The sequence below is a fragment of the Sminthopsis crassicaudata genome, chromosome 1, assembly GCF_048593235.1.
Source record: "Sminthopsis crassicaudata isolate SCR6 chromosome 1, ASM4859323v1, whole genome shotgun sequence".
Taxonomy (NCBI): Eukaryota; Metazoa; Chordata; class Mammalia; order Dasyuromorphia; family Dasyuridae; genus Sminthopsis; species Sminthopsis crassicaudata.
This window is the reverse complement of record NC_133617.1, coordinates 422,851,271-422,879,039: the sequence shown is the minus strand read 5'-3', so window position 1 is coordinate 422,879,039 and position 27,769 is coordinate 422,851,271. Positions and strand designations below refer to the sequence as shown.

The following is a 27,769-nucleotide window of genomic DNA, read 5'->3' as shown; positions in this document are numbered from 1 at the left end:
CCGGATGTGACTAAGGTGGCTCGACCCAGGGCACTAATGGCCCCGGGAAGCTAGGGGCTCAAAGCTAGCCGAGGGGCCGGAAGGCGCCCTGCACTGCCGGGCACAGCCCACAGCAGGGCTCCTAGGCCAAAGGGTGGGCATCTCCGAGCACTAACTACCTGAGGGGTCGCCTCATCCCGAGCCCTAGGGGGAGCAGTGACCCCAGCAGCCTCCCCTACCCCGGGGCACAGGGGCTGAAACATTGACGTAAGGAACGCGGAACACCGTCCCCAACCCACCCAGGCCCGAGACAGCCCAAAGCGCAGGTGCAGACTAAGGAACAGACTCCAGGCCGCACGGAGGGGCACGAGTCCAAGGCTCAGTCTGGGGACTCCTGGGGAGAAAGCAGCGGACCGGCCCAGTGATGGGTTGTGGAAAAGAACAAGGATTCAGGCTCGGGCTCGGGCCAGACAGTGGAATCGAGAAGAGAGAGAGGACGGCCCCAGGACCCGCTGGGGTGGGGGTAGGGGGAGGGGACGCATCGAGACCAACCGCCGTAACGGACGGAAGGGGGGAAACTGCTGTCCCGGGGCCCTGGGCGGGGGAGGGTTACCGGCGCTGCCGGGGGGGCGGGGCAAGGCGCGCGGCCGGATCTGTCAGCTGTTCGGCTCCGTGCGTCCCCACAGTTGTAGCCGCCCCCGTTACGATCCCGTCCTCTCAGCCACAGCCGTCACGGTTCGGGGGGCGCTCGCTTATCACGCGCCGGAGGCGGGGGGGGGGGGGCAGCGAAAAGGGGGGAGGGGTAACGGGAAGTCTAGGGGTTCGGCGCGCGGAGGCCCGGCGTTAAGGTCACGTGCCACCAAACCACCCAATGCCTTTCGGGGGCGTGGTGGCGTCACGGAGCAGCGTGGGAATGACAGCCGGCCCCTGTCACGTGGAAAGAGCCACGCCAATGGGCGGCACCGAGTCGGCCTGAAGTCCCGGCAGCCCGTGCGCTGTGGGTGGTTAAGTCGGTAAGATGGCGACTGTGAGTCTGCGGCTCGGAGACTTGGTATGGTGAGTAGCGACGGAGCCCCTTCGGAAAGATGGGGGAAGCAGGGAACGTCGGTTTCCGCCCCAAGCTACAGACCCCGAGCCCTGCCCCAAACACTCTGAGCTTTCTGGCTTGTCTCTAGATGCTGGCAGGGAGGAACAGAGCTGAGGGACGGAGGCGGCACCGAGGGAGGGGGCGCTGGGGTGGGGAGAGGAGCCGGATGGAAGGGGCAGCCCGGCCTAGGAGGGGAAAGGGGGGTGGCCGGAGGTAGAGATGGCCTCAATGGGTTGCCGTTCCTTCCCGAAGCCCCGCTACGAAGACTCTCCCTGGGGTGTCTCCGGGCGCCCGAGTTTGGAAGGGGGAGAGTGCGGCCGGCGGGGCGCTGCCGGCTCCAGCTGGTGCCATGGGGTGAGCTCAGATAGTAGGCTGTTCGGGTCACCGTGTCCCAGGGGTCGACTCGGGACTCTCTGGCAGGAAGATCCAGATGGCCAAACCCCGCGGCTCGTTTGGTGGGACAGGTTCTATCTAGCTGCGCAACGAAGTAACCGGACCGAACCGCTGCGGTGGCGACTCCGCGGGGACCTACCAACTGTGGTGTTGAAACCGGACCGTTGGCTCAGTTCTATGAAGAAATAGTGGGGGGAGGGACTTCTCTTGTGCGCTCTAAGCTGGCAGAGATCGCAGTACGTTCTTATCCTCCCCTCGTGGCCCTTGGATTGCCAGAGAAAAAAAGATTTACTGTTACCGCTACTGGTTTGTGTAATTCATTTCTTGATACTAAGAAGCTTCGTTTGAAACAGTAAAACTGCACTTTGAAAGAGAAGAGGGAAGTCTCGTATAGAAAGAATTGTAAGCTTTGTCCTTGGACTTAGAAGGTGTGAACTCAGATTTGGGACCTAAATTATAGGCAAGGTGGGTTGGAGTGGATGGGCAAGATTTTCTAGTATAAGTAGCTGACTCTTTGCTTTTTCTTTAGGGGGAAGCTGGGCAGGTATCCTCCTTGGCCAGGAAAGGTAAGTGTCTTTATGCCAGAGGAATATTTCAAACAGTTCTAAGAAAAACTGAAATGTATTGCCAAAAATCCAAATAATTAACAGATCTGATTTTGATGTAGACGAAGCCGGGCCTCTCTGAATCACACTTCTTGATTCAGAAAAGGAAATCTCTAGTTTTTTTCTAAGAAGTAAAGTGGAAGAAGAGGCAAAATTAGCCAACAAACAAAATTGACTTTATTTTAGAGCTCCATATTTTTTAAATGTTCAAAAAGTATTTAAATCCTAAGGGAGGAAAATTAAGATTTTTTTTAAGTCAATAATCAAAATATTTTCCCTTTAAAAATCTTTTTATTCAGCAAAATGGCAGAGAGGGGCAAGTGCAGGATATAGAGTCAAGAGAATTCATAGTTACATGTTGACTGCTGCTAATTTCATGCATAACCTTAAGACAAGTCATTTCTCTCAGGGTCTGATTCCTTTTCTAAGGAAATTGAACACTATAATCTGGATAACTTCTAATTTTATAATCCTATTGATTCTAGCAACAAGTAACTCATAAAGATTTGGTATCTCTTATATCAGTTCTCCATATATTGCTTGGTCTCCTTTTTATTTTCTTTGACACAGGTAAATGAAATATTTGTCAGTCTTTTTTTTTTTTTTTTTTTTTTTATCTAGTTAAAAGTCACAGCTATTAATTATTTATTTGTCATTTGTTTTTTCTCTCTGTACTTTGATCAGCTTTTTGGAGAATTCTGATAATTTTCTAATCACATGTATATGGCCCTTATTGAAATGCCAAACTGTCAAATATTACTAGTAGTATTCTAATATGCTGCAGTGATCAAGAATTTTTTACCAAGTAGGTGGCATCTCTTGTGAAATAGTTGAACATCTCTGCTACAAGATAGTTATCTGTCTATAAGATGTTGGATATTTGAAAGTTTTCTGTTAGCATGATAGAAAATTACGTATTGCCTTGGCCAGTGGATATTTTAGTAAAAATTCCTCTTATATTTTTCCATGGATTTTTCTCTGAAAAGCTAGAGATAAAGGAAAATTTTCTTTTGGTAAGCTTTATAAGGTTCTTGAGGGCAGGAAGTGCTTTTTTTTTTTTTTTTTTTTTTTTCCCTTTGTTTCTCTAGTATTTATCATAGAGTCTCACACATTACATGCTTAATAAATATTATTTGAATTGTCATAACTGAGCCTTTTTTTTCTTTTGTCCTGTAGATTGTAAATCCACCCAAAGACTTGAAGAAACCTCGTGGAAAGAAGTGCTTCTTTGTGAAGTTTTTTGGAACAGAAGATCAGTGAGTAAACTTCACTTCATTTAATAAACATCTGCTCTGTTATATAAGACTGGGAATATAAAGATTAAAAAAAAAGTCCTTGGTCTTGAGGAGTTACAACCTAATATGAGATATTATAACAGGTAGATAACAATGACACAAAGTAGAAGATGATAAGGGCAAAGGGAAAAATCCCTTTCATCTGAGTTAGTGAGAGAAGCTTTGTGGAGGAGGTGGTATCTAAACTGAACCTTCTTTGAAAGAAGAGATGGATTTTATTCTATAGGCAATTATAGATTTACAAGGAGACAGGTATAGGTATACATGGTCATTATATCTATGCATTTAGAAGATTAACTTGAGATGGAAGAGAATTAAGAAGATTGTCGATTATGGTAGCCAAGGTGAAAGATGATAATGACCTGAACTAGGATGGTAGCGATTTGATTAAAGAGATACATATATCTGTGAGAGATAGTATGGAACTAAATTAACAGGCCTGGGAAGCTAATCATAGCTAATAGCTAATATTAGCATAAACATTATAATTATAGCCATGGAAGTGAGTTCCACTTTGTGAACTTTAGAAAGTTTCTTTTAGTCATAGTGTATAACCTGCAAACAAGCAGGTGTGCTCTGAAGAAAAGGTCCCTGAATTCAATTTGATCAAATAAGAATTGATTTGGCTCTTGTGTCCAAAGCATTGTGCTCAATGGTAGGTTAAAAAATAAATAACCCACAGTGCCAATTAGGGAACTTATTGTCTGCCAATTAGTTCCTAACATTAGTCTTATTTATATCTCATAAAAATACTATGACTTTCTTGTGTAGAAGAAAGACACTGTTCTTGATATTGGTTTGGTACAAATTGTAAATAACCTGAGGTGCAGTATATGGCTACAGATATTTATACAAAGAAAAGTGAAGATAATTAAGAAGCTGAGGAAGTGACAAACTAAATTCTGAGGGTAGTTTATTTATGTAGAAGTTATATTATGTTGACATTAAAGGCATGGTTTCTTTGTGAAGTAGTTAATAAACTAAATAATTTTTTTTAAGTATTCTTAAAGACTATCTATACTCATCCTCTCATTTTACAAATAGAAAGAAGGCTGTAGGTGTTGTGACCTGCCTAGGATCAGGGAATAAAATTAAAATTTGAACCCAAGTCCTTAGACTACAAATCCAAAACTATTTCCATTCCACTAGTTGCATAGACTTATTCTTTGTTTTGTGAAAACAGATGACTAAATTCTAATTATTACCAAATATTTGATTACTCTTGTTTTAGATAGCAGAAAACCAAAACCATTGAAATTTGAAATCCATTACCCTGTCCAAGGTTCTATAATAAACCAGATAAAAAAGGGTCTACTTTGCTTTTTTATTCATTTACTTAGCTTTTTGAATAGCTTTATCATTAAGTTGTATTATGTATAACCAACAGATTTTTTGGTGTCTTTGAAACAATTTTAATTTTGTTGTGAATCTTAAAGGAAATAGAGCTTTGGCTTATAAAGTTATCTGCAACTATTTTAAAAAGACCTAATCCTTGAGACATAACACCTGGGAAACCTGGGAAAATATGCATGTTGATGTACATTATTATTATTTCACTTAGTGAACACTGTTGACATAGCAGAGACTTAGATGTTGTCAAAGTAGTTTTTTAAAGATTTGCTTGTGAATTTTTACAAAATGTGTGTACCTTAAAAGTACTACAGTATACTATGCTACCTTCAGAAGTTAGGGATAATTTGTTTGTTCTAACAAACTGACATGAAACAGGCTTACATGGATATTATAAAAGATTAGCTATCAAGATTTATTTTCCTTTTTAAAAAATTTTCAGTTAAAAATTTCTCTTCCTCTACCCCTCCCTCATCCATCGAGAAGGGAAGAAATACAATAGCCATTTTATATGTGAAGTCAAAGCTAGATTTTTTTCATGACATAAGAAAAGACCATCCCACTGCTTTAAAAAAAGAATTCATTCAATAAATATTAAATATCTGCTATGGGTACAGTTAAAACAAAATCACATATTAGAACAAAGATACTTAGAGTCAGGAGATAGAACTTCAAATCTTAACTCAAAAACTTTTTAGTTATGTGATTATATAAAAGCCACTTAATATGAGTTTTTCTATTCTTCTGTAAAGTAGAAATAATATTTAAAATACTTAGCACATGTAACATTATAGATATGTTGTGGCCAAAACTTAAACTTTCTATATGGATTTATTATTGTTTAAATAATTTTTCAAATATGTTTTGATACTCTGATGGATCTGTTTGATGATCTCATCAGTGTAGATACTCTCCTTCAGGGGTGCAAATCATAATTCATCCCTACTTCATTTTGTGGAGATTTTCTATTTGTCCTCTCAAATTATCTACAGGAATAAAGGAACTTCCTGTTCACATTGTATGAGTACCCAAGCCCTTCCCTGATTATGGCTTTCTTTAATACTGCATGACTGACCCACCACTTTTTCCCATTCATATATTTCTTTGAGAATAACATAAGTGCTACTTGAACTTTTGCTCATTTCTTATTTGTAATATATGTGCCTTTGCATATCTACCATTTTTTCTATTTCCCTTTAGATGACTTACAACTTCACTTTTTTTTCCCCCCCTGAGGCTGGGGTTAAGTGACTTGCCCAGGGTCACACAGCTAGGAAGTGTTAAGTGTTTGAGACCAGATTTGAACTCGGGTCCTCCTGAATTCAGGGCTGGTGCTCTATCCACTGCGCCACCTAGCTGCCCCTACAACTTCACTTTTAAGGAGACTGGTATTTCATGTCTCAGATATAGAGAACCACATGAAGAATATCCATGCTAAAAGAGACAGACCTTTGTTTCTAAAAGAAATTTAAGAAATTAGCACTGTGTATTTTCCCAAATACAACCTAACCCTTCTCTAGTTGAATTCTAGGCATAGAACTTCTGTCAACTCCATCATTCAGGTGTGTGTCATCCAAATCTTTATTATTGTCTAGACAATAGACTTTCTTCAGCTACTTGTTTTTTCTTTGTGGATAGGTAAGCTGAATTCTTATAAGTAGTTATAGATCTATTTCTGAAGCTTTCCAGCATTCCAGGAGCCTGATATACACAGCACAGTATCTTTTGAGCAGCACTGTTAAAAGAACATTGCCTTTAGAATTAGAAAAAATAGGATTCAGGCAAAACACCTCACCTTTTTGGGCCTCACTTTCTTCATTTATAAAAAGTGGGTTGGACTATAGATAGCCTGTAAGGTCCCTTCCAGCTCACTCTCTATGATTCTCTGATCTGCAAACAAGAGCATCCAGAGGACTTTACCAACTATGGGGAACCCTTCTATTTTTTCTCCTTAAAAAAAAGCCTTATTTGATATTTTCTATAATAGAATCACTGAACAGTTGTCTTAGACCATATCTTTCAGGAAGTCTTATATTGTTTTAAGATGGCCATGGGAAATGTGTTAAAAGAAGAGCTCAAATCTACATTTTGTTCTGCCAAATGCTTTAAGTACTCAAAAAAAAAAAAATATTCACTACTCAGTTATGTGATTATAAAAGTGAATTGCTGTAAATGATCATTTGTGATCATTTTGTCACCTTTTGTCACCTAACTCAGGCTCCTCTAAAGATTCAACTTCAGGATTAGGACAAAATGAGACATCTGTCAAACATCTAGCAGATTAACAAAAGTTAGGTGTATAACCATAGCATTGAAAAGCCATTCTGCAAGTAGGCAGCATTAATTCATTTGTACAATTTCCCTCTCTTTGTTGATCATGCCAGGCAGATTATCAGAAACCTCAAAGAGAAGATCCTGAGTTTTCCTATACAGGCTTTTGTGCTTAGGCCACCAGGAAGCTAGGCCAGTGGTTTGATTATTAGTCCTCTGGACCAGTTGTGTCTCAAGTACTATTTAATACCTGCTAAAACTAGAATAGGCAGCCTGATAAGGAACTAGGAGTTAATGCTCTTACTACATCAATATATAATAATGGCTCATGTTTAATTGGCTTTTTAAGATTAGCAAAGTACTTAAGACCTTTCTTTTAATCGTGTGTTTTTATTTATACTATGAACCAGGAACTATGCTAACTTCTGGAGGTGCAAAAGAAAAGCTCCAAATCCCTAAAAAGTCCTATAAACACTAATATCTATGTTCTCCTCACCTTGACATACAGGTAGATTGGGAGTAATGGTGTCCTCTCATCTCTTAAATTTGTTGACTTTCTGAGAATAGGTGAATACTATAGCAGTTGACAAAGGAGCAAGAGCCTTCTAATCAGGGTGGTAGAGTGTGACTGAAGAGAACGATGTGATTGACTGTTTGGAATCAAGACTTGAGTTTGGGAAGATTGACAGTTTGTAAAGAGAGGAACTATAAAATAACCTGAGAGAGAAAAGCAACATTGATTTTGAATGCCTTATGAATTAATTTGAAAAGTGACTAAGTATGTGGATTAGGAAAGAATTCAAAATATGTAAGATACACCTGTTTTTAAGTCTTCAACAAGGTTTTTTACCAAAAGCTACCTTAAAATTCAAGTTATCAGAGAATTACAGGGAGAAGAATTGTTTTGTCATATTTAAGAAATTGGCTTAGATTGTGGAAACTAAGGAAGGATGAACAGGTACTCCTGGATGCATGATAAGGAGAAGATTCTTTAGCGATTAGGATTATTTTTGACATCTTTTTCTGAAGAAAGAAATTTCTCATAATATTAAATTCTTCTGGAGAGTGGAAAAAATGAACAGGAAGATCTTAGACATCTTTGTGAATGGTCAAAAAAAAGTTGCAGATGAATTTTATTTTGGACTGCTGGTAAAAACCATGATTTCACTGATAGGAGTAGTTCCTCCTTTGATGCAAATCATCACTATACCATGCTTTCTGATTCTACAGTTTTTGTCCATGTCTTTCCATAAATCCTGTAATAGAGGATTTACATAATGTCCTTTACTACTTCTCATACACAAGCTGTCAATAACATGCTTCAACTACTAATATGTTTATCTTCCAATTTTTTGCTATCCTTTGGGTTGTCCTTTTGATTCTTAATATGCATATAAAATGAAACTGAATTATTGATCATAACTCATGAAGGGAAATTCATTGTAGGTTGTTATTCCTTGCAAATCTTAGCACAGTGTGCTGTTTCAACAACAAAATATCATCAGGAATCCCAAAATATAGTTCTACCCTTATGTAAAACCGTGGTGTCATTACACTTGAAATATTTTGTATAGTTCCAACCTTACCTCTAAGTACTAGAGAAATTCCAGGAAAAAAGGCATCTAGAAGGATTGGCTATATGAGGACAGTCTAAAAAGATTAACTATTTTTAATTAGTGCATTCCCTGTGAGTTCATCTCCAGTATTTCCTGTATATATTTTGCTTGTACATAGTTATTTGCATATTGCCTTCCCATTAGACAATGGACTGCTTGAGGTTAGGGGCTGTCTTGCTTTTCTTTGTATCCCCAGTATTTAGCGTACAGTTCCTAGAAAAGAATAGGGATTTAGTAAATGTTTAATGTTGACTTTCCTTTAAGAAAGTCTTGATTCTCTTTTATCCCAGGACCCAAGAAATAAATTTACCCAAACTATTTCAAACAATTTGTGTTTAAGAATTGAGGATTTGAAGTTTATTGTACTTCATTTATTTAAAAAAAGAGAGAGAGAAATACCCATAAAGATTTCAGACCTTCCAATTTTTTCTGACAGTTTTAGACTTCATAGATCAACGTGATAGAGATCTTGACTTTAATAAGATTTTTAGTAATGAGTGCATGATCTAATTAATTAGGAGAGTGCCTTTGGCTAGAAGAGCAGATGTAAAGGATTGTTCTCAAGTTAATCAGATCAGCTGGGGGGAGAGGGGGAGGAATTTGGGATGAAGAGACACAAGTTGCAGAGCTTCATCCAGGCCTGGTCTCCTCATAGAGCTTGAAGTTTTCATGCTGAAGTTAGATGATGAAATTGGAATGTTGTGTGTGTTCATTAAATTTGGAGGTGTAATTAAGCTCAGCATTGGGAGGAGCTATCGTCAGCACTGTTTAGGATAAAAACAGAATTCAAAGCTATTTTAGTAAATGGAAAAATAGCTAGATACAGACCAAGTCACATAAAGATTCCCTTCCAGAAGCACCTGCTTCAGCTTCCATTCTCTTTTCCTTTGCTCCAGTCTCAAGGTAAATCTAGTAAAGTCAACTTTTCTATCTATATGTTTAATCCTATTTTCTCCCAGAAATTCCCTTCAATCATCTTTTCTCTCTAGTTTTCATCTTCTTCCACACTATAGCTTATACCTGAACAAAGACATCATTCAGAAGTGGTCATTAATCCTTGATCCAAAATCTTTCAATTATAGGAACCCACTAAGTTCCAAAGTACCCCAGTTCCCTTATAGACAGTTCTGCCAAGATTTTTTCTTATATCAAATTTAAATGTCTATAATTTTATTACTGCTTCTAGTCCTGCCCTCTATGCAGTAAAGAGTAAGTCTAATCTCTCTTCCACATGACTTATCTTTAGATATTTGAAGTTAGATATCATGTTCCCCACTGTACTTCCATCTTTAGTTTGTAAACTAAAACGTCTCTACTATGTTCTTTGGTGAAAATCAGAAGAAAATGAAATAAGAACTACAATATTGACAGTAGTACATTTTTCTTAAAGGTCACTTCTCTTGTACCAGTAAAGAAATTACCACAACTTTATTGGTAATATTTTAACTACTTCTAAGAAATTGCTTGATTTTTCTAATTGATAGCTATTTCATAAAGGTTCTCAAAAAAGTAGTATTGAGAAATAATGGATCAATTTCTCTTTTTTAAAGTTCAAATCATTTATTAAAATTTTGCTGAAGCCCCAGTTGTCTTTTCTCTAATCAGAGCTGACCCTAAGGTAGGAAAAATTAAAGTAGCCCAGTGTTGAGGGCAAGACTTCCTAAACTGTAGATTATGACCCATATGGGGTCTTGTAACTCATCATGTCTCAATTCTGATTTATTATTAAATCATTATTATTAAATGTTTGATTTGCATGCCTGTTTTATATACCTCTATACCCTGGGTTGCATAAAAATTTCTATGGGGAAAAGAGGTGGGATGAGTTTAAGAAGCCCTGCTTTAGGAGACTCTATGAAAGCAAGGGATATCAGGTACATCATTCAGCTGATAACCTAGATTTTAAAAAGGGGAAAAAAAAAAAAAAAGGCACCTAAATTTATTTATATAGAGTCAGCACCAAAAAGTAGAAGTCATACTATATATACCCTTTGGTGACCTGACGATATTATCTCCCACCCTACCAAGTACCAGCTGGTTTGTTTAAGAGAAAGAATTACATTTTTTCCCCTTTCTCACCATGTTCATTTTTGTCAGATTTTGCCTTCATTAAAACATTTTTGGGGGTAAAAATTGGGGGGGGGGAGTTGTAAAGTATTTGAGGGAAGTGAGGGTAAGAAAGAGGGGGAATGGGGCACAGAAGATTCTGATTTGCCCTAAGTCAAAATAAACTAGAGACAGCTCTATCTCTGAGGTATTTAGCTTTTGTAAACTGACTCTTCTCAAGGAACAGTTTTATTTTTTCTATATTGTCACTTATTTCTTTATTTTTTTCTTTTTTGCTTCTTTTCCTTCTTACTATGATTGATATACAATCCTTAACATTAGTCATGGCAGAAGAAACTTGAAGATGGCTGAAATTAAATAATGAAGGCCACTTTCATAAGGTTTTTAGTAACAGGAAGTATCAAGTTTAATACTAATGGCCCCATAGAGTGAAAAAATAAGACCCCAGAAAAACTTAAAATAATCATTTGCTATCTATCAACCCTATTGATACTTTGGTGCTATGGGAAATAATTCCCCTAATGTATGAGTTAGGCACATTTAACAGGTAAAGTGTATATGTCTGAGTGACATGGAGAAAAAACCTGCGTCAGTTGAGTATGGGCAGCACAGCTTAAAAACTTGTTAAAGCCATATTTAACATGTATGGAACTACCTGTCATCTAGAGGAGGGATGGGGAGGAAGGAGAGGAAAAGTTGGAACAGAAGGTTTTGCAAAGGTCATTGTTGAAAAATTACACATGGGGGCAGCTAGATGGCACAGTGGATAGAGCATCTGCCTTGAATTCAGAAGGACCGGAGTTCAAATGTGGTCTCAGACACTTAACATTTCCTAGCTGTGTGACCCTAGGCAAGTCACTTAACCCTAGCCTCAGGAAAAAAAAAAAGAAAAGAAAAATTACCCATGCATATGTTTTGTATATAAAAAGCTATAATAAAAAATAAAATTAAAAAAAAAAACTTGTTAAAGCATTTGGTAAGATGTAGCCTTGAAAAATATTTTAGATTAAAATCTGCCAAACCTGTCCTGTTCGCAAATTTTTTCACTATATATATTAATAGTTCTTTTTTTTTTAATGATCTAGAAAAAACTTCCAATTTTTTGATGCCTTTATTTTAATGTATATCCCAGTCTTGCATATCTTAGACCATTTTGGCATAGCCCAACCTTACTTGTCTTACACTTCAAAGATATGATTTCATTGTTACCAACACAGAACCCCCAACCACTTAGTGTGTAATAAACTTCAAATTGTCAAGAAATATCTTAATTTGTTTCCAGTATTTTCAGCCTATTTGGATACATCAGAGCTTGCATTCATCTGGCATGTACTCTTCAGAAATCTAGGATCACTTCCATAGTACAAATTAGAAATAGCAACGTTTTTATTATAAGTATGCTTTTGACAAATTTGCTATTAGCTTGACATGTTGCATTTAGTCATAGCAATAATCTTCCCACTAATCCTCATGAGAAATATTTTGGTTTTTATTTTCCCTCCCCTCCAAGAAAGAGCAGGTAGGAAGGGAAAATTTTACAGTCTTTTTATTAAAGAAATTTTAATATCCCTAATGTGAAAAGATTCAGGCTAAAAATGGGTGGGGAGGGGATTATATTGAATTTAGAACGGGAGCATCTAGAACATTATTTACTCATTTTCTGACTAGACACTCTTTGAAGAAAAGGATTCATCATGATGTAGCATCATTGTTTGACCCTACAACTTTTCCAACTATGTGATTTTTAAAATAAATATGTATCCAAAAAATGTATCTATTTTTACATTTAATTGGGAGGAAAGAGGGCTAAATATCTGAATAATGTATTCCAAAAATTTTATTCCTTTTTTCCTAGTAACATTTCATCCTTTTGACCTGCCAAAAAGAGAAAATTATTATTTTTCTCTTGAACTAAAGTTTCATATAAGACCAGAATTTCCATATACAAAACAGAAAAAAAGGATTGCATATGCAGTTGCAAATCTGCGCTGTGACATTTTGCTTCTACCCCCAAATATATAATAAATTTAGTGTTATTTTCAAAGCTATCCTGCTTTGCATTTCCTACTGACCTTCATTCTTTTCCTCTTTTTAAAAATAAATTTTGGCAACTGTGTCATTATCTTTCTCCCCTCCTCCCTCCATTTGAAAGATTAAAAAAAAAAATCCTTTTTTATCAGGTATCCAGAGGAAAGTAAAACAAAGCCTTACATTGCCCATATTTGAAGATATATATGTTGTTCATGACCTCCCAGAGGAGGAGTATCATTTTAATTCCAATGATCATTTCATTGATCTGTATTCATATGTCTTGTTGATGTGTTGTTTTGGTTTTTTTTACAATGTTCTTTATACAGAATGTATTGTTTTGCATCAATTCATACCAGTCTCACCAGGTTTGGTAGAAATCATTCCTTTTGTTCTTTAATATGGAATATGTTCCATTACATTCATCTGCCATAATTTGTTCAGCCATTTCCCAGGAAACTTCAAACTGCTAAATAGTTTGATCTAAAGTAGGTAGTATCCATTAGTGACTTTTTAAATTCATTTGACTCATTTAATATTCATTAGATATTTATTAAGCATCTGTTCTGTGTAGAGTACTATTATAGGCAGAGGGGAAGAGGCAGAAATGAAAGAAAACACTTTGCCTATGCTTAAGAAGTTTACAATCTAATAAGGAATTACCACAGTCTCTTAAATAACACCCCCCTTGCTAATTTCCTCATTTCATCTTTCTAGTCACTTTTCACAATCTCAGAGTAATTCTCTCATCCTCCTTGTTCAATCACTTGCCAAGTCTTTTCTCTATATTTTCCACATTCTTCCCTTCGTCTTCACTTGCATAGCCACCACTCTAATTCAAGCTCTCACCTCTCACCTAGATCTCACAATATTCTTCCATTTGGTATTCTTGCCTCCAAGACTCTTCCCTCTTTAATCCATCCTACATAGCTGCCAAAGCTGTATTCCAAAAGTATACTGCTGAAGAAGTTTCAGTGGCTCCCTGTTGCCTGTAGGATAAAATACAAACTCCTCTGTTTACCATTTAAAGCCTTTCACAATCCGATTGCACCGTCTTTCCAAAGTGTTTTCATATTGCTCCCTCTTGTATATTCTGCCTTCCAGCTAAACTCATCTATCTTACTGCTATCTAGAACACAACATTCCTTGTTCCACATGCTCTAGAATACTCTTCCAAACTCTTTCAATTCTTAGCATTCTTAGCTTCTTTCAAGACTTCATAGAGATGCCATGGCCTTCAAGTGACTTTTCCTAATCCTGAGAGTGTTAGTGCTCCTGCCCCCAAATTACTTTGTATTTACCTTGTCTGTATTTCATATTTACTTAGTTCTGTCTACATCTCACTCCTCCCTTCCTAAGTTCAAGAGCAAAGACTTTTATTTTTGTCTTAATATATCCCAGTGCCTTCCATAATGTATGGCACAAAGGAGATGCTTAATAAAGATTCAGGAATTTAATTAAGGCAATAAAATAGCCTAATGAGACAGATTGGTGGGTTCATTCCCTTTGTGTCATTTAATTTTTTCTATGTTCCTTTTCACAGGTTATCTTCCTAATCTCACCCAGCATTGGTATCATCTTTTTATATAAATGGACATCATATTTTTGTACTGATGTTTATTGTCAACCAATAATTTCTATGTAAAAAGAAAATCTTGAGGTGGTTTAGCAACCCAATTTCTATATCCTTAACCCATCATAGTTACTTTGAAGGCTGTGCTATGAAACTTTAAGATATTTATAGTAAAGTTGATACTAATTGATGTATGCCTTATCAGATCCCAATGATTGAATAGGCAACATAACTTTAATGTTTTCAGAATAAGAAAACTTGAGTTTAAATGCTGCCTTTGACACTGACTTATGTGTCCTTGAACAAATCATCTAATCTCCCTCAGATTTATTTCCTTATCTGTAAAATGAAAGGGTTGGACTAGATCTAGGTCTTTCCTTGTAGCTCTAGATTTTTTTAACCTTGAAAAGCAAATTGATACATTGAAAGGGAATATAGGATCTAGAATTTTAAAATGAAGTACAAGTATTTAATCAAAACAGATTTCACTAGTATATAGTACTTTAGACCAAGGGTTTGAATACCGATTGGAAAGAATTCCAAAATCAATCACTAATTGCTTTTCCTAAATAGAAGTTAAAGGTCGGATGTTAACCATTTGCTCTCCTATCTTAACATTGTAGAAATTTTCTTTTTTGAAACCCTCATTTTATTACTGCCACACATTCCAAACCTTACATCAAATGTTCTAAATGCCTTAGAAATTACTCTCTTTATAAACTAAATGCCTTAAATTACTTTTGGACATAGAATCAGTGATTTGTGTGTGTGTGTGTGTGTGTGTGTGTGTTTGTATAATTATAGAAGATGTTGCTTTTCTTTAACTTTCTTAACTTTTCTTGAATTCAAATTTAATTGTAGAATTCTTAAATGACACTCCTTTTTGAAAGACTCCTGTCCCCAAGAGCAAGAGATAGGTTAAAGGTCCCATGATCCCAAATTTTAGAACATTATGTGGCCTGGTTCCATGGGTAATATTAGTACTTGATACTAATAATGTAAGAATATCTATAATTATGCATTAGTGTTTTTCTGGATAGGCTTAGATAAAAATGAAAAATAAATTTATAATACCAAGTATTCCAATAAAAATGAAGTTTGTGGCATATTTTCAGTTTTTTCTTGTTATTGTAAGTTTGGACAGGGAGAATTGTTTTATTGATCCCATATTACTTTTTGGAAAATGTCATTTCCCAGCTTATTTCACTTCTTTCCTCCATTGAACCTTTCTTGTGCCACATCAAGTCTGACAAACAAGATATCTGCTTCAAATGGCATATACTACCCTTTTTTTCAGTCATGTGTTTTTATCATCTATTTTCTTTAATCAAGGTTGATAATCAATTAATCCTGAATTCATCTCCCTTTTATTGATGTTTTTATTTACATTGTTGTGGCTGTGTATATATATTTTCTTCTTGGTATTGTTTACTTCTGTCTGCATCAATTCATGAATGTCTTCCCTTGTTTTTTTCTGATTTTCTCATTGATGATTTCATAAAATGTAATAGTCTTCCATCAAATTCTTATACAATTCAGTCACTAATTCAGTGAGGGCACATTTTGTTTCCAGTTTTTTATTATCACCAAAAAAAAAAAAAAAAATGCTGCTACAAATATTTTCTGCATATGTGGGATCTTCCTTGCTGTCTAACCTATTTGATACATAACTTATTACTTCAGTGGCAATGCCAAGTAAAAGTTTAGTAACTTTTCTCACATAATTCCAAATTGATTTTCAAATCAGTTGGATTGTTTCAGAACTCGACCAACAATGTATTAATGTGTTAGTTCCCTCAACCTTCTAACACATTTCAACCAAACCAATAATTATGGTTTTATATTTATATCTGCATATATATATACATATACACACATACAAATACTCTTTGATCGAGCAATAATGCTATGAGATCTGTATCCCAAAGAGATTAAAGAAAAAAGGAAAATTTTTTATATATTCATAAACAAAAATAGGCATGGCAGCTCTTTCTAAAAATGTGGGCAAAGAACTGAAAATTAAGGGGATGCCTATCAATTGGCATAACTGAACAAATTTTAATGTGCTACAAGAAACTGATGTGCAGGATGATGTCAGAAAACTCTGGGAAGACTTCACGTGAAGTGAAGTTAGCAGAATAAGGAAAGCATTGTACACACTAACAGCAGTATTGCACGGTGATCAACTGTTAATGATTTAGTTATTTTTAACAATACAATGATCCAACATAATTCTGAAGGGCATATGAAAAAAGCTACCCACCTCCAGGGAAAGAACTTAAGAGTATGGATCAAAGCATTTTTTTTAACTTAATTTTTCTTAATTTTGTTTTTGTTTTTTTAGACCTAGGGCTTTTTTGGTTTTATGTCTGATATGAAAATGTTTTCTGTGACTTTGCATGTATAATCTATATCAAATAACTTGCCTTCTCAAGGAAGAAAGTGACTTTGAAATGTGGAATTTTTTCTTTAAATTTAAATTTTTTAACATGTAATTGAGAAAAAATGTTTTGAAATTAATTACCTGCCACATTTCCAGCTTGATTCATTAAATGTTTATTTTATGGTGAGTTTTTTTTTTGTTCAGAATTCTGCAAAACATAATTGATATTTGGGTTCAATTTAGTGTTAGGAAAATATTTTTGCCTGTTTAAAAAGTCTGTTATGATGTTAAAAGTCACATTTCCATCCAAGTCTCTGCTTTTAATGATAATAAATCACAATTTTTCAATGTTTTTCTATTAGTGCTTGGATCAAGGTTGAACAGCTAAAGCCATATCATCCCCATAAAGAGGAAATGATCAAGATTAACAAGGGTAAAAGATTTCAGCAAGCTGTGGATGCTGTGGAGGAGTTTCTCAAAAAAGCCAAAAGCAAAGACCAGGTAAGATCCTTCTTTTTGATTTACTTGTAATGCAGAATTGACTGTTGTTTTATGTGATGATGTTATTGAATATTAAATCTATTGTCAGAATATTTTTTAGAGATGCCCATTTCCCAGAGCTAAAGCCCAGCAAGCAAGCTGTGCCTTGAGTTTGGCTTAACAATAATCCTCTGCACTCTGAGTGATCTCATTCTCTGACAAGTGATCAGCATCAGGTGTTCACTGAAGGATTTATGATATTAACTTCCCCTATTTCCCAGAGACCTAAAAACCAACCTCCAAAACAAATCTAACATGGTTACAATCCTTATTCTTTGTACTCCTATTCCCATCATAGAACTCTTGGTTCTACAGCCATAGAGTAATCATGACTCCCAAAACTTTAGACACTAACCAACTTAAGAACTGTTCCCATAAAAATAGCTGGGGAAACAGCAACTCAGCCCCTAAAAATTATTATGTCATGGTCCAGCCCGGTATATATATATATATATATATATATATATATGAAACTCTGCTTTTCCCCCAGCAAGATAAGCCTTCCTTCTTCATTTCATTTTCTTCACTCTGAAATTAAACTTCTGTTTGTATCTTGACTTTTCCATCTCCAGCCTGCTTTGTACAGCTCTGATCAAGTTATAAGTTGGGTTCTGATCTGATTGGCATTAATTTGTATAAGAAGTGAGATTGGACATGGAACAGGATCAAGTGGTCTTTTCAGCACCAGTGGGAGTGGACTAGGCACCAACGGAAATTTATTTCTCTGGAGTCTGTCCTTTGTTCCTATTCCAATTCCAGCTCACCTTTGATGGAACTTGCTTTTTCTTTGTGAGAAAAACTAACAAGTCCCATATCTTGACCCAGTTCTGGTGAGAATAAATAGCATCTGGTCTTTGTAAATTTGCTGTTGTATGGCTCTGCTTTTTTGTTTTTTGTTTTTTTCCCTGCACACTTTATCACTCTCTAAGCCAACAGTTCCCGCCTTCTCTGTCTTGGCTTTGGCCTCCACAGGAAACTTTTACCTACCTCTGTTTTAGCTTCATCCCCCAGCAGGCTAAGAAGAGTTCAGTTAGTAAACAAGAGACACCTCTGTAATTTGCCTTCTATGTGCATCTCTGTTGTTTTTTTTTTTTCCTGTATACCCCAAATCAACAAGGTAAAATTAGATTTCCTCATTTTCTTGTTTGTTTTTGTCTGTATCTGTGTCTCTGTGTTTGTAAAATGTCTTTGTCATGTTTGTGCTGTGATCCAAATTCTATTTATTTGAAAGATTTAAAATGTAGCCAGCAAAAAAACCTTCTAAAATCTGTAGCTAAAGAAAACAACCAGGGATGATTGATGAACTTTCAGAGTTGAAGCTACTGTCTTGTAAGTATCACTAGTTCTACTTTAGGCTCTCCCCAGGAGTTTAGGTTGTAAGAAAAGGGGAAAATGAAAAACACTTTTTTTTTTCTTGTCTTTATACCTGACCACGTTGGCACTGCAGAAATAAAAATAAATAATCAAAGTTATTGAACCACTAGAAACATCTTAGCAGATTCTGAAGGTTTTGATAATATTCATTAAGGATTTTAGCAGTTAGTCATTTTAAGATTGCAGAAGAGAATTCCTGAGATTTTGGAGAAATTCTAGAAACTCACTCTCTTCTCAAACATTTTATTAAGTTTTGGAGTACCATTCTATACAATTTGTTTTAAGGAAAAATAATAATAAATTCTTATAAAAGTTTATTTTAAAGTAACTGGCAAAATTAATAGCTTGTAGATTACTGGTATAAATCTACCCCTTATGGGCTATAAGAAATACACTCTGCCAAGCAATCCCAAAAATCTGGCCTTTCTTAAATATGTTGTGGCTTTCTTTTTTTTTTTTTTTTTTTTTTTGGGTATAGAGTTCCTTCAATGAATTTAGTAGGCTCTTGGTGGTTTTTTTGAAAATAATACAAATCTATCCTCCATTTTTTTTTACTCTATTCTTTCAGTCATCCCATAATTCTGCTGAAGAAAAAAATCGGCGTAATTCCAGTGAAGAAAGAAGTAAGCAGAATTCAGGAGACGAGAAACGCAAAGCTGGCCTGTCTGAAGGGAAGGTGAGAAAGAATATGGGAGAAGGAAAGAAAAGAGTCTCTTCAGCTTCTGCAGAAAGAGGCTCCAAATCACCTCTAAAAAGGGCTCAGGAACAGAGTCCCAGAAAGAGAGGTCGCCCTCCAAAGGATGAGAAGGTTTGTATGTATCTGAGGTCTCTGAAACCAGTCATATGCTTTATTTTGTTTTGTTTTAAAGTAGGATTAAAAAGCATAATGATGTAAGTCAAAAATTATCAAGTTAGAATTTGTATAATGTGAATATATTACACTGAGTTTTGACTTAAGTATTTTCCCATATTTCCAGCATTCCAGTCCATTCAACCTTCCATTATGCCCTCAATCATAAGTCATCCATGTTAATTTTATACTACGTACTTTTATTCATTTATTAAACATTTGCCAAGCCACCTACTGTGTAATAAATTCTGGAGATACAATAAAGTGAAATTTCCACAGACACAAATAGCAAAGTAAGAGGGATCAACATATCTCTCTAACATATTTTAGAAAGATAGCTAAATATAAGAGATACCAATGCAGTATTCAGATGGATATGTTCTGTGGGCAGTTGGAGATATAAATCTGCCACTCAGAAGAGCGGTCATACTTGAAGTTGATACATAAAGCCATGAGTAAATGAAATTGGGAGAAAATGTAGATAGAAAAGAGGCAAAGAGAAATAACATTGGGGAAATGCATACTTTATGAAGTTGAGAACAGGAAAAAAAGTCACTGAAGGAAAAAGAACAATTGAAAAGCAGGTGAGATAACCAGAAGCACATAATTTGTTTCTGACATTAAGGAAGAAGAAAAGATCCAGAAATAGGGAGTAGTTAATGATATTAAAAATACAGAGGTAGTAGACACTAAAAAATGGTCAATGAATGTCACTTTCAGAAAGTTCTGGATCATCTCTGAGAGTATTCACGGCAAAGTAAAATTACAAATAAGGAAAGAATGAATAGTGAGAATAGGGAAGGTATTTGGCATAGCAATTTAAAAAAAAAAATTTTTTTTGGTAGGGAAGGAAGATAGGAAGAAGGGAAGATAATTGAATAGGAAAGGATAAAATACTTTTTTGGATTTGGAGAGAAAGAGAAGATGCCTCCCTTACTTTCCAAGGATCCTTCCTTTTCTTTTAAAGTTCAACTCAAGGACCACCTCTTATGACTTCTTTATTTTATATACATATACATATATATCTTTTTACTTTTTAAAAATGCATACAGAGATCATTTGCAACATTCATCCTTGCAAAATCTTGTGTTCCAAATTTTTCTCCCTCCCTCTCCACAAGTGATAGCTATGATTCTCATTGTTGCTGTGTATGATATTCTCTTGGTTCTACTTAATTTACTTAGCATCAATTCATGTCTTTTCAAGCTTTTCTGAAATCAGCTTCCTCCTCATTTCTTATAGAACAATAATATTCCATTACATTCTTATACCACAACTTATTCAGCCCAACTGATGGGCATCCACTGAGTCCCTTTCTTGATGACTCTAGCCACTAGTGTCCCATGAAATTGTTTTGCACTAATGTATCATAAAAGAATTGTACCTCACAAGTTGATTAGTCTTAACAGACTCTTAAAGAGTCACTAAATCACAAAAGCTGAATTGCTTTTTTTTTTTTTTTTTTTTTTTTACCACACCTCATAGTACTTCTATGACTAATTTATTTGGCTTGAGTCTAATTTGCCCCATTTCAGCTGGGGAAAGCACTGCTGGCCTAGCTCTTGAACTAAATTACTTCATTTCAGCTAAATTAAAAGACAGAGGTAAAAGCTGGGTTGCAAGAAGATCCTTGAAGATACATCCTATAGAAGTAGTTATTTGGGCTTTACCCTCAAAGTAGTTTAAAACCTCATTCTCACATATTAAGAATTAGGATTTGAATTTTTATATTGAGCTGATGAAATCATTATGTATCATGGTCTCATAATAAGATAACATTGACACAAAACTACATTTAAAGAGATGCAAAAAAAACCCCTAAGAAGTGCCTGGGTGATATTCCAAGTCATTCCTGACAGAAAGAAAGGAAGGTTTCATGGAAAATATGACAAAAATTTTGATTTCAAGGGAAGGATGAAAACCAAATAATTGAATTGGGAAGGAAGATATGCCAGACATAGAGATTAACATGAAAAGAAATGAAGGGGGGGTGGGGGGGAGGAAATGGGGAAGGAGGGAATAGTACAGGGTGAAGGAATCCAGTAACAGAGGAAAGTTTTTGATGGGGGGAAATAAGTTGGGAGGTAGGATTAATGCCAGATTGTAGTTTGGTAAACTTGGAAACTTTTCTGAAGAAGCAGTCAGGAGCCACAAAAAATTTGTGGCTGTGGCATGACCATAACTGTGCAGAAGGAAAATCCATTTAGTAAGACTATAAAGAATGGCTTTGGTGTTGGAAGAGCAAGAGAAAGAAAGAAGGAAGACTTGTTAGAAAGCTATAAAGTCCAATTCTTTTTGTACAGCAAAACAACTGTTTGGACATGTATACATATATTGTATTTAATTTATACTCTTAGCATATTTAACATGTATTGGTCAACCTGCCATCTGGGTAAGGGGAGGGGGGAGGGGGGAAGGAGGGGAAAAAATTAGAACAAAAGGTTTGGCGATCGTCAATGTTGTAAAATTACCCATGCATGTATCTGGTAAATAAAAACTATTAAAATAAAAAATAAAAAAAGAAAGCTGTAATGATAGAGATGGCAGTAAGGAGAACCAGTACTAGAATGGAAGCAGTGAGGAGGAAGGAGGCTGTTAGAGATACTAAGTAAAACTGTGGGGGGGAGGGGAGGAGAGGGGAAGGAAACTTGTAAGAAGTTGAACATGATGGAGGAAGAAAGTAAAAAAAAAAAAAGATTTCAAACTGACCTATTTACCCTTGTTTTTCATTTGCTAATTCCATCTCCCATTACTGTATCTTTGCACAGGCCATCCCCCATGCCTGAAGCTCATGCCTTGAGTAATGTATCAATAAGTGTTAAGCACCAACTTGTATGCCAGGCATTGTAATAGGTACTAAATGTACAAAGAAGCAGGCTACAATTTTGTAGCTTACATTCTAGATGGACAAATTGGGTTCAAGCCAAATAATTAGTCACAGAAGTACTATAAGGTATAGGAAATAAATAGTTCAACTTTTATGATTTAGTGACTCTCTAGAGACACTAGATTAATCAACTTGGTGTACAGATTTTTTGCATTTTTCTGAAAATAAAGATTACCTTGAAGGATCACAGATTTGAAGCTGGAAGGAAACTTTGGATACTTTAAAGTTCAGCTTCCTCATATTACAAATGAGCAAACTGAGGCATAAAGTGGTTAAGTGACTTGTCGGTAGTGACTCTGCTAGTAAGTGAGGAAGGATTTGAATTCATAGTATTCCTAACTCCAGTCTTTTTATTTTTATTGGCATCTTTTGTGTTTGTTTGTTTTTTTGTTTTGTTTGTTTGTTTGTTTGTTTTTACATCATGATAGTTTTCTCAATATATCTTCCCCTTCCAGAGACCCATCCCCTATGAAAAAAGTGTTTTTAAAGACAGAAAATTCATAACTGATCACTACTTCAACACCTGTGGATATGTGCACAGTACAACACCTGTGGACCTTCCACCTCCCCAAAGAATGAGAAGAAAGTCTCATATCTCTCTCTCTCTCTCTCTCTCTCTCTCTCTCTTTTTTTTTTTTTTTTTTTTTTTTTTTTTTTTTTTTTTTTTTTTGAGTCATATCTGATCTTTATTATTTTGCTACATTCTCTTTTGATTGTGTGTGTGTTTGTGGGGTCATTCTTTCCATTTACATTATTGTAATCATTGTTTATAATGTTTTCTTGGCTCTGCTTGCTTCACTCTGCATCAGTTTGTAGAGACCTTTCCATACTTTTCTGTATTCATCACATGATCATTTCTTACAGCACAGTAATATTCCCTTACATTCATCCTCTGTAATTTATTTAGCTGTTCTTCCACTAATAGGCATCAGCTTTTTGTTTCCATGTTTTCCCTATCACAAAAAGTACTGCTTTTTGTTTCCAGTTTTTTTCTAATTACAAAAAGTGCTACTATATAATATATAACTACTTTATATTGCATATGGAAATTTTCTTTGTTGCAGAAACATCTTTTAAAACTGTTTTATATTTTCCGTGTCACTGTTCAATTCAGAATAGTTCGTATTTACATATTTAGAGCTAAAAGGGCCTCAAAGATGATCTCAGCTAATCTCAGAATATAGATGAAGTAACTGAGGCCTATATAGACTCTGACTTGCCCATGGTCACCCCAAGTCAGGGTACATTTCCTATAGCCAAATCCCATATTCTTTCCACTGGTATTTTACTGTTGATGGTTGATTTTATTTTAATCCATTGTCCTTTTTTCTTATCATTACTGTTCTTGTAATATATTGGCAGAAAGGTGCATTTTTTTTTTTTTTTTTTTTAGAAATGAAGACAAGAAAATTGCAATTCTTTTTGTTGATGAGAATAGTTCGTTCTCTTTATAATAGCTCATTATGCTACTTTGTAGTTCACAAAGTGAACTACAAACTCTTTTAAGATAGGTATTATTACATATTTAACATGTATTGGTCAACCTGCCATCTGGGGAGGGGGGGAAGGAGGGGGAAAATTAGAACAAAAGGTTTGGCAATTGTCAATGTTGTAAAATTACCCATGCATATATCTGGTAAATAAAAACTATTAAAATGTAAAAGAAAAAAAAAAAAAAAGGTGTTATTCATGTCAGGATTTTATGGCCAAATAAAAAAACCTTCCTTTAGACACTGGAATTAGTTCAAAGTTTCTCTATTGTCTAACTATTCTGTTTCAGTTGAATCTTATATGAGTTATAAAGCTTATCTAATTATGGGTAGATAATGTCTATAACTGAGGTTGTCAACAGCATCTTGCCAATCTGGCTTTTTTTCCTTTAGGACCTTACAATTCCAGAATCCAGTACAGTGAAAGGAATGGTGGCAGGAACAATGGCTGGGTTTAAATGGCAACCAAGTGTAAGTGAGGTAATAAGCTTTTTCTTTTAAGTGATTTCAACAATTTCAGAAGAAGTTTCCTATTTCTAATAGACTTCAAAAAAATGTACTTAGAATTACAGGCACTATCATCTTTGACTCCTGGGGGAGTAATACAATTCTGTATTTAAGGAAGTTATTGACTTTCAAAAGACATCACAGAAATGGAAGGAATATTAAGTAATAAGTGATGATCTCTGCCTTTTTCAGAGAGGTGACTCTTTAAACCATTCAGGGGAAGGTCTCCTTTAAGAAAAAAACTTCCGTTGTTGTGGTATATCTTGATATCTTAAAATCTAAGTAATTTGTAATACAGATGCATAAATATTCTTAGATTAGATGAATCCTGGGTTATAAACATCCTTTATTTCTTTTCTTTTGCAATTATTGCATATGTTTTCTGAGTGTGTATTCACTTTATAAGGAGGTTGGAATGAACATTTGGTACATTTTCCCAAACAGGTGACAAAATAAGGTTTCTCAGGAAAGGTATAAGGATGGTGCATTTCATGGAAGATAAACTGTTTCTTATTTAGTCATTTTCTGATTTCAGCCTGTAAAAGATGGGGACCCACATTTCCATCACTTTCTGCTCAGCCAAACAGAGAAGGTGAGTTGATCTTTAGAATTATTGATTCTCAGTCTGTCAGGGACAAGACTCTGTGGGAGAGGATTAGCAAAAGGTCAGTCAGCACTGAATAAAATAACAGACTAAAGATGTCATATCATAATACTTCATAGGAGCTACCTTATTATCCTGTTTTTTTTAAAGATTCACTTAGGCTATATGTAATTTTGGCAAAGCAGACAGTTTGAAAGATCATTCAGCTAAGCAGATTAATTGATGTCATGTAGACAAAAATAATGGATTGTTTGAATTGATTTAGCCAGTTCTGTCTTTGAGTTGATCAGGGAGTTCATTAGAACTGATCTATATATGTAAACCCTGTGATACTCAAAGCCATATTTTTAGTCACCATTAACCAAATAAGTTTACATGATTACTGTTTACTTCACAGAGTCTAATAATTATCTATTAAATAATTACATGCAGCTTGCTGAGCTTTTGTCTTGAGTATTTGTAGTGTAAATACTTTGGAAATTTAGAGGGAGAGATGGTTTTAGTAGGTATTTTGGGGGTATGACTCCAAGTAGTGGGGTCTTGTTATTTATTTTTTATGCTTCCCTTTGTTCTTAAGATTAAAAAGTTGAGCAGAGAAGGAACACTGGGAAGTGAATGTAAATTGTTAGCACTAACTGTCTATCTACCCAAGTTACTTATACCTTCGGAATCTAATACTTAATGTACAACAAGAAAATGGTATTTACACACATATATTGTATCTAGGTTATATTGTAACACATGTAAAATGTATGGGATTGCCTGTGGGGAGGGAGAGAGGAGATAATTTGGAAAAATGAATACAAGGGATAATGTTTTTTAAAAAAATTACTCATGCATATATACTGTCAAAAAAAATTATAAATAATTAAAAAAAAAGATTAAAAAGTTGATAAATCGGTTCTATAATGAAGGACATAGTCTGTTTTAACAAATGATTGTTTTCTTCTCTTGATAGCCAGCTGTCTGTTATCAGGCAATAACAAAGAAGTTAAAAGTATGTGAAGAGGTATGCAGATTTCTCTCCTTTGAATTTTCTTTTTTCATTAGGGATTTTATCATGAGCATTCTAACTTCATGACCCTGTCATTTAATTCCCTAGGAAACTGGATCCACGTCTATCCAAGCAGCAGATAGCACAGCAGTGAATGGCAGCATCACTCCCACGGACAAAAAGTATAACCCCTTATGGGCATGCTCCCTTGGCTTTGACCAGGGTTTTATGGTTATTCTTTAATTAGGAATTGGAAAACTTTATAAGAAAAGAGTTAATCTGTTGAATGTAAAACCCTACATAATTCAAATTATTTTTCAATCTTATTCATATATTTTTACCAATTTAGCAATTACATAGCTTGTTCTGCTTCTTTTTAATACTTTTATATTGTTGCATGTTGACACAGCCCACATACTTATTTTGAATAACTATACAAATACATGTGATTCTGGGCAAACAACCTTATCTCTTAGTGTACTAGGCAATTCTCTTAAGACTATAATTTACAGAGATTTCAGAAATGTAAATGTGTAATAAGTTATTTTGGTTTAAATTTTTCATTATTTATGAGGCCAAGTTTTTGTCTACATAAAGATTTGTGTTTTTTCTCATGTTTTTGTTCAATTACCTTTAACCACTTAGTGGAATCTAGCAATTAAGGTTATATATATTATTTCTTTGTATAGTTTGGATAATAAGATTTTTATCGGTTCTATCTTTTTTTTAATGGAGCAAAGAAATTAATATCCCATACTTTTAAAATGAGATTCAGTCAAAACTAAATTATTAAATAATCTTTGATTACATATTAATAGGTCATTCATTAACTGATCCATGTTAAGTTTATTCCTGATAGAAACACCAGTAAGCCCTGATTTGGAAAGGAGAATCTGAAGGAATTGAATAGAAAGCTAAGATGTGAGGAAGATGACAGTCTCTGGCATGGAGCTACTTTTACCATTTGTTTCCATTGTGCCTCAGTGTCCTAGTTTTCCTTTCTAGTTCTTGAGCAGAGAGGGAGCTTTAAGACATAAAATTGCTTAGAATCTTATCCAGTCATGTTTGAACCTTGGAGTTGGAACTAGTACTTTGCCTTTTAAGGAATCATGTGGATTATATATAAAAATATATTTAGCCTAGAAATCAGGGACTTCAGTAAAAATAAATGATTCTGTACAAAGTGCAAAAACAAAACCAGAATATTTATTCTACAAGTATTTTTTGATCCAACTAAGTAGAGAGGCGTACTCAGAAGTGATAAATAGGGAACTGAACAGATTAGGGGGTTATCTTATACCATATAATATCACCTTATTCTCATCAAATTGTTTTATTGTTTCTAATTGTATGATCAGGAATGCAAGGAAACAGGTGCCTCACATTGCTGGTAGGTCAGTATGCTTTATAAAAGGTTTGCATTGGTCTGGTAATATACAAGATCTCAGTTGGATTCAGACCATTTCCATTGTTGAGACTTAATCCCAAATCAGTAAAATACAAAGATATAGCAACCCAAAAATACATACTTCATAATGCAGAATACTGAGAACAACTTGTTCAACTATGCCCAATGGTTGAGGAATGGTTGAATAAATTATGGCATAATAATAGTCGTTATATTGTTATGAAATGTACACTAGAACTACGGGGTCTCAGAAAGATGTATGTGAAGTGATAATGGGTCAGCAAAGGAAGAAAAATACAAACATTGATTATAGTTATTTTAAAAGAGATTTTTAGGTACACAGGAAGACTTGGAGGGGAAACCATAAATTTTTTTGTTAACTTTTTAATTAAAATGTAACTGGCTTGAATTTTAGAATTGTATTTAAAGATGTATTACATATTTGGTTTATTAGTACTCTATATGTCT

The 27,769-nt window shown here is 35.3% G+C and overlaps 2 protein-coding genes across 15 annotated transcripts in view; one reads left to right on the top strand and one right to left on the bottom strand.

Moving 5' to 3' along the window:
- The window catches only part of UBN1 (ubinuclein 1), a 40,204-nt gene extending 38,566 nt beyond the window's left edge, over positions 1-1,638 (bottom strand). For 7 of the 8 annotated variants that reach the window (XR_012484526.1, XR_012484527.1, XR_012484524.1 and 4 more), the window contains exon 1: positions 593-1,638. The gene's annotated coding sequence lies outside the window, so the exon portion shown is untranslated. Of the gene's footprint in view, positions 1-278 lie in introns of all 8 variants that reach the window. The other variant, XR_012484525.1, reaches the window with a different exon arrangement.
- GLYR1 (glyoxylate reductase 1 homolog) overlaps positions 939-27,769 on the top strand; it is a 37,438-nt gene continuing 10,607 nt past the window's right edge. For 4 of the 7 annotated variants that reach the window (XM_074280430.1, XM_074280431.1, XM_074280428.1 and 1 more), the window contains exons 1-9: positions 939-1,035; positions 1,989-2,025; positions 3,241-3,320; positions 17,010-17,148; positions 19,130-19,369; positions 24,182-24,268; positions 24,831-24,887; positions 25,858-25,908; positions 26,002-26,075. In XM_074280430.1, the coding sequence (XP_074136531.1) occupies positions 998-1,035; positions 1,989-2,025; positions 3,241-3,320; positions 17,010-17,148; positions 19,130-19,369; positions 24,182-24,268; positions 24,831-24,887; positions 25,858-25,908; positions 26,002-26,075 (803 nt within the window). In that variant the 5' untranslated portion in view covers positions 939-997. Of the gene's footprint in view, positions 1,036-1,988; positions 2,081-3,240; positions 3,321-16,941; positions 17,149-19,129; positions 19,370-24,181; positions 24,269-24,830; positions 24,888-25,857; positions 25,909-26,001; positions 26,076-27,769 lie in introns of all 7 variants that reach the window. The other 3 variants (XM_074280434.1, XM_074280432.1, XM_074280435.1) reach the window with 2 other exon arrangements.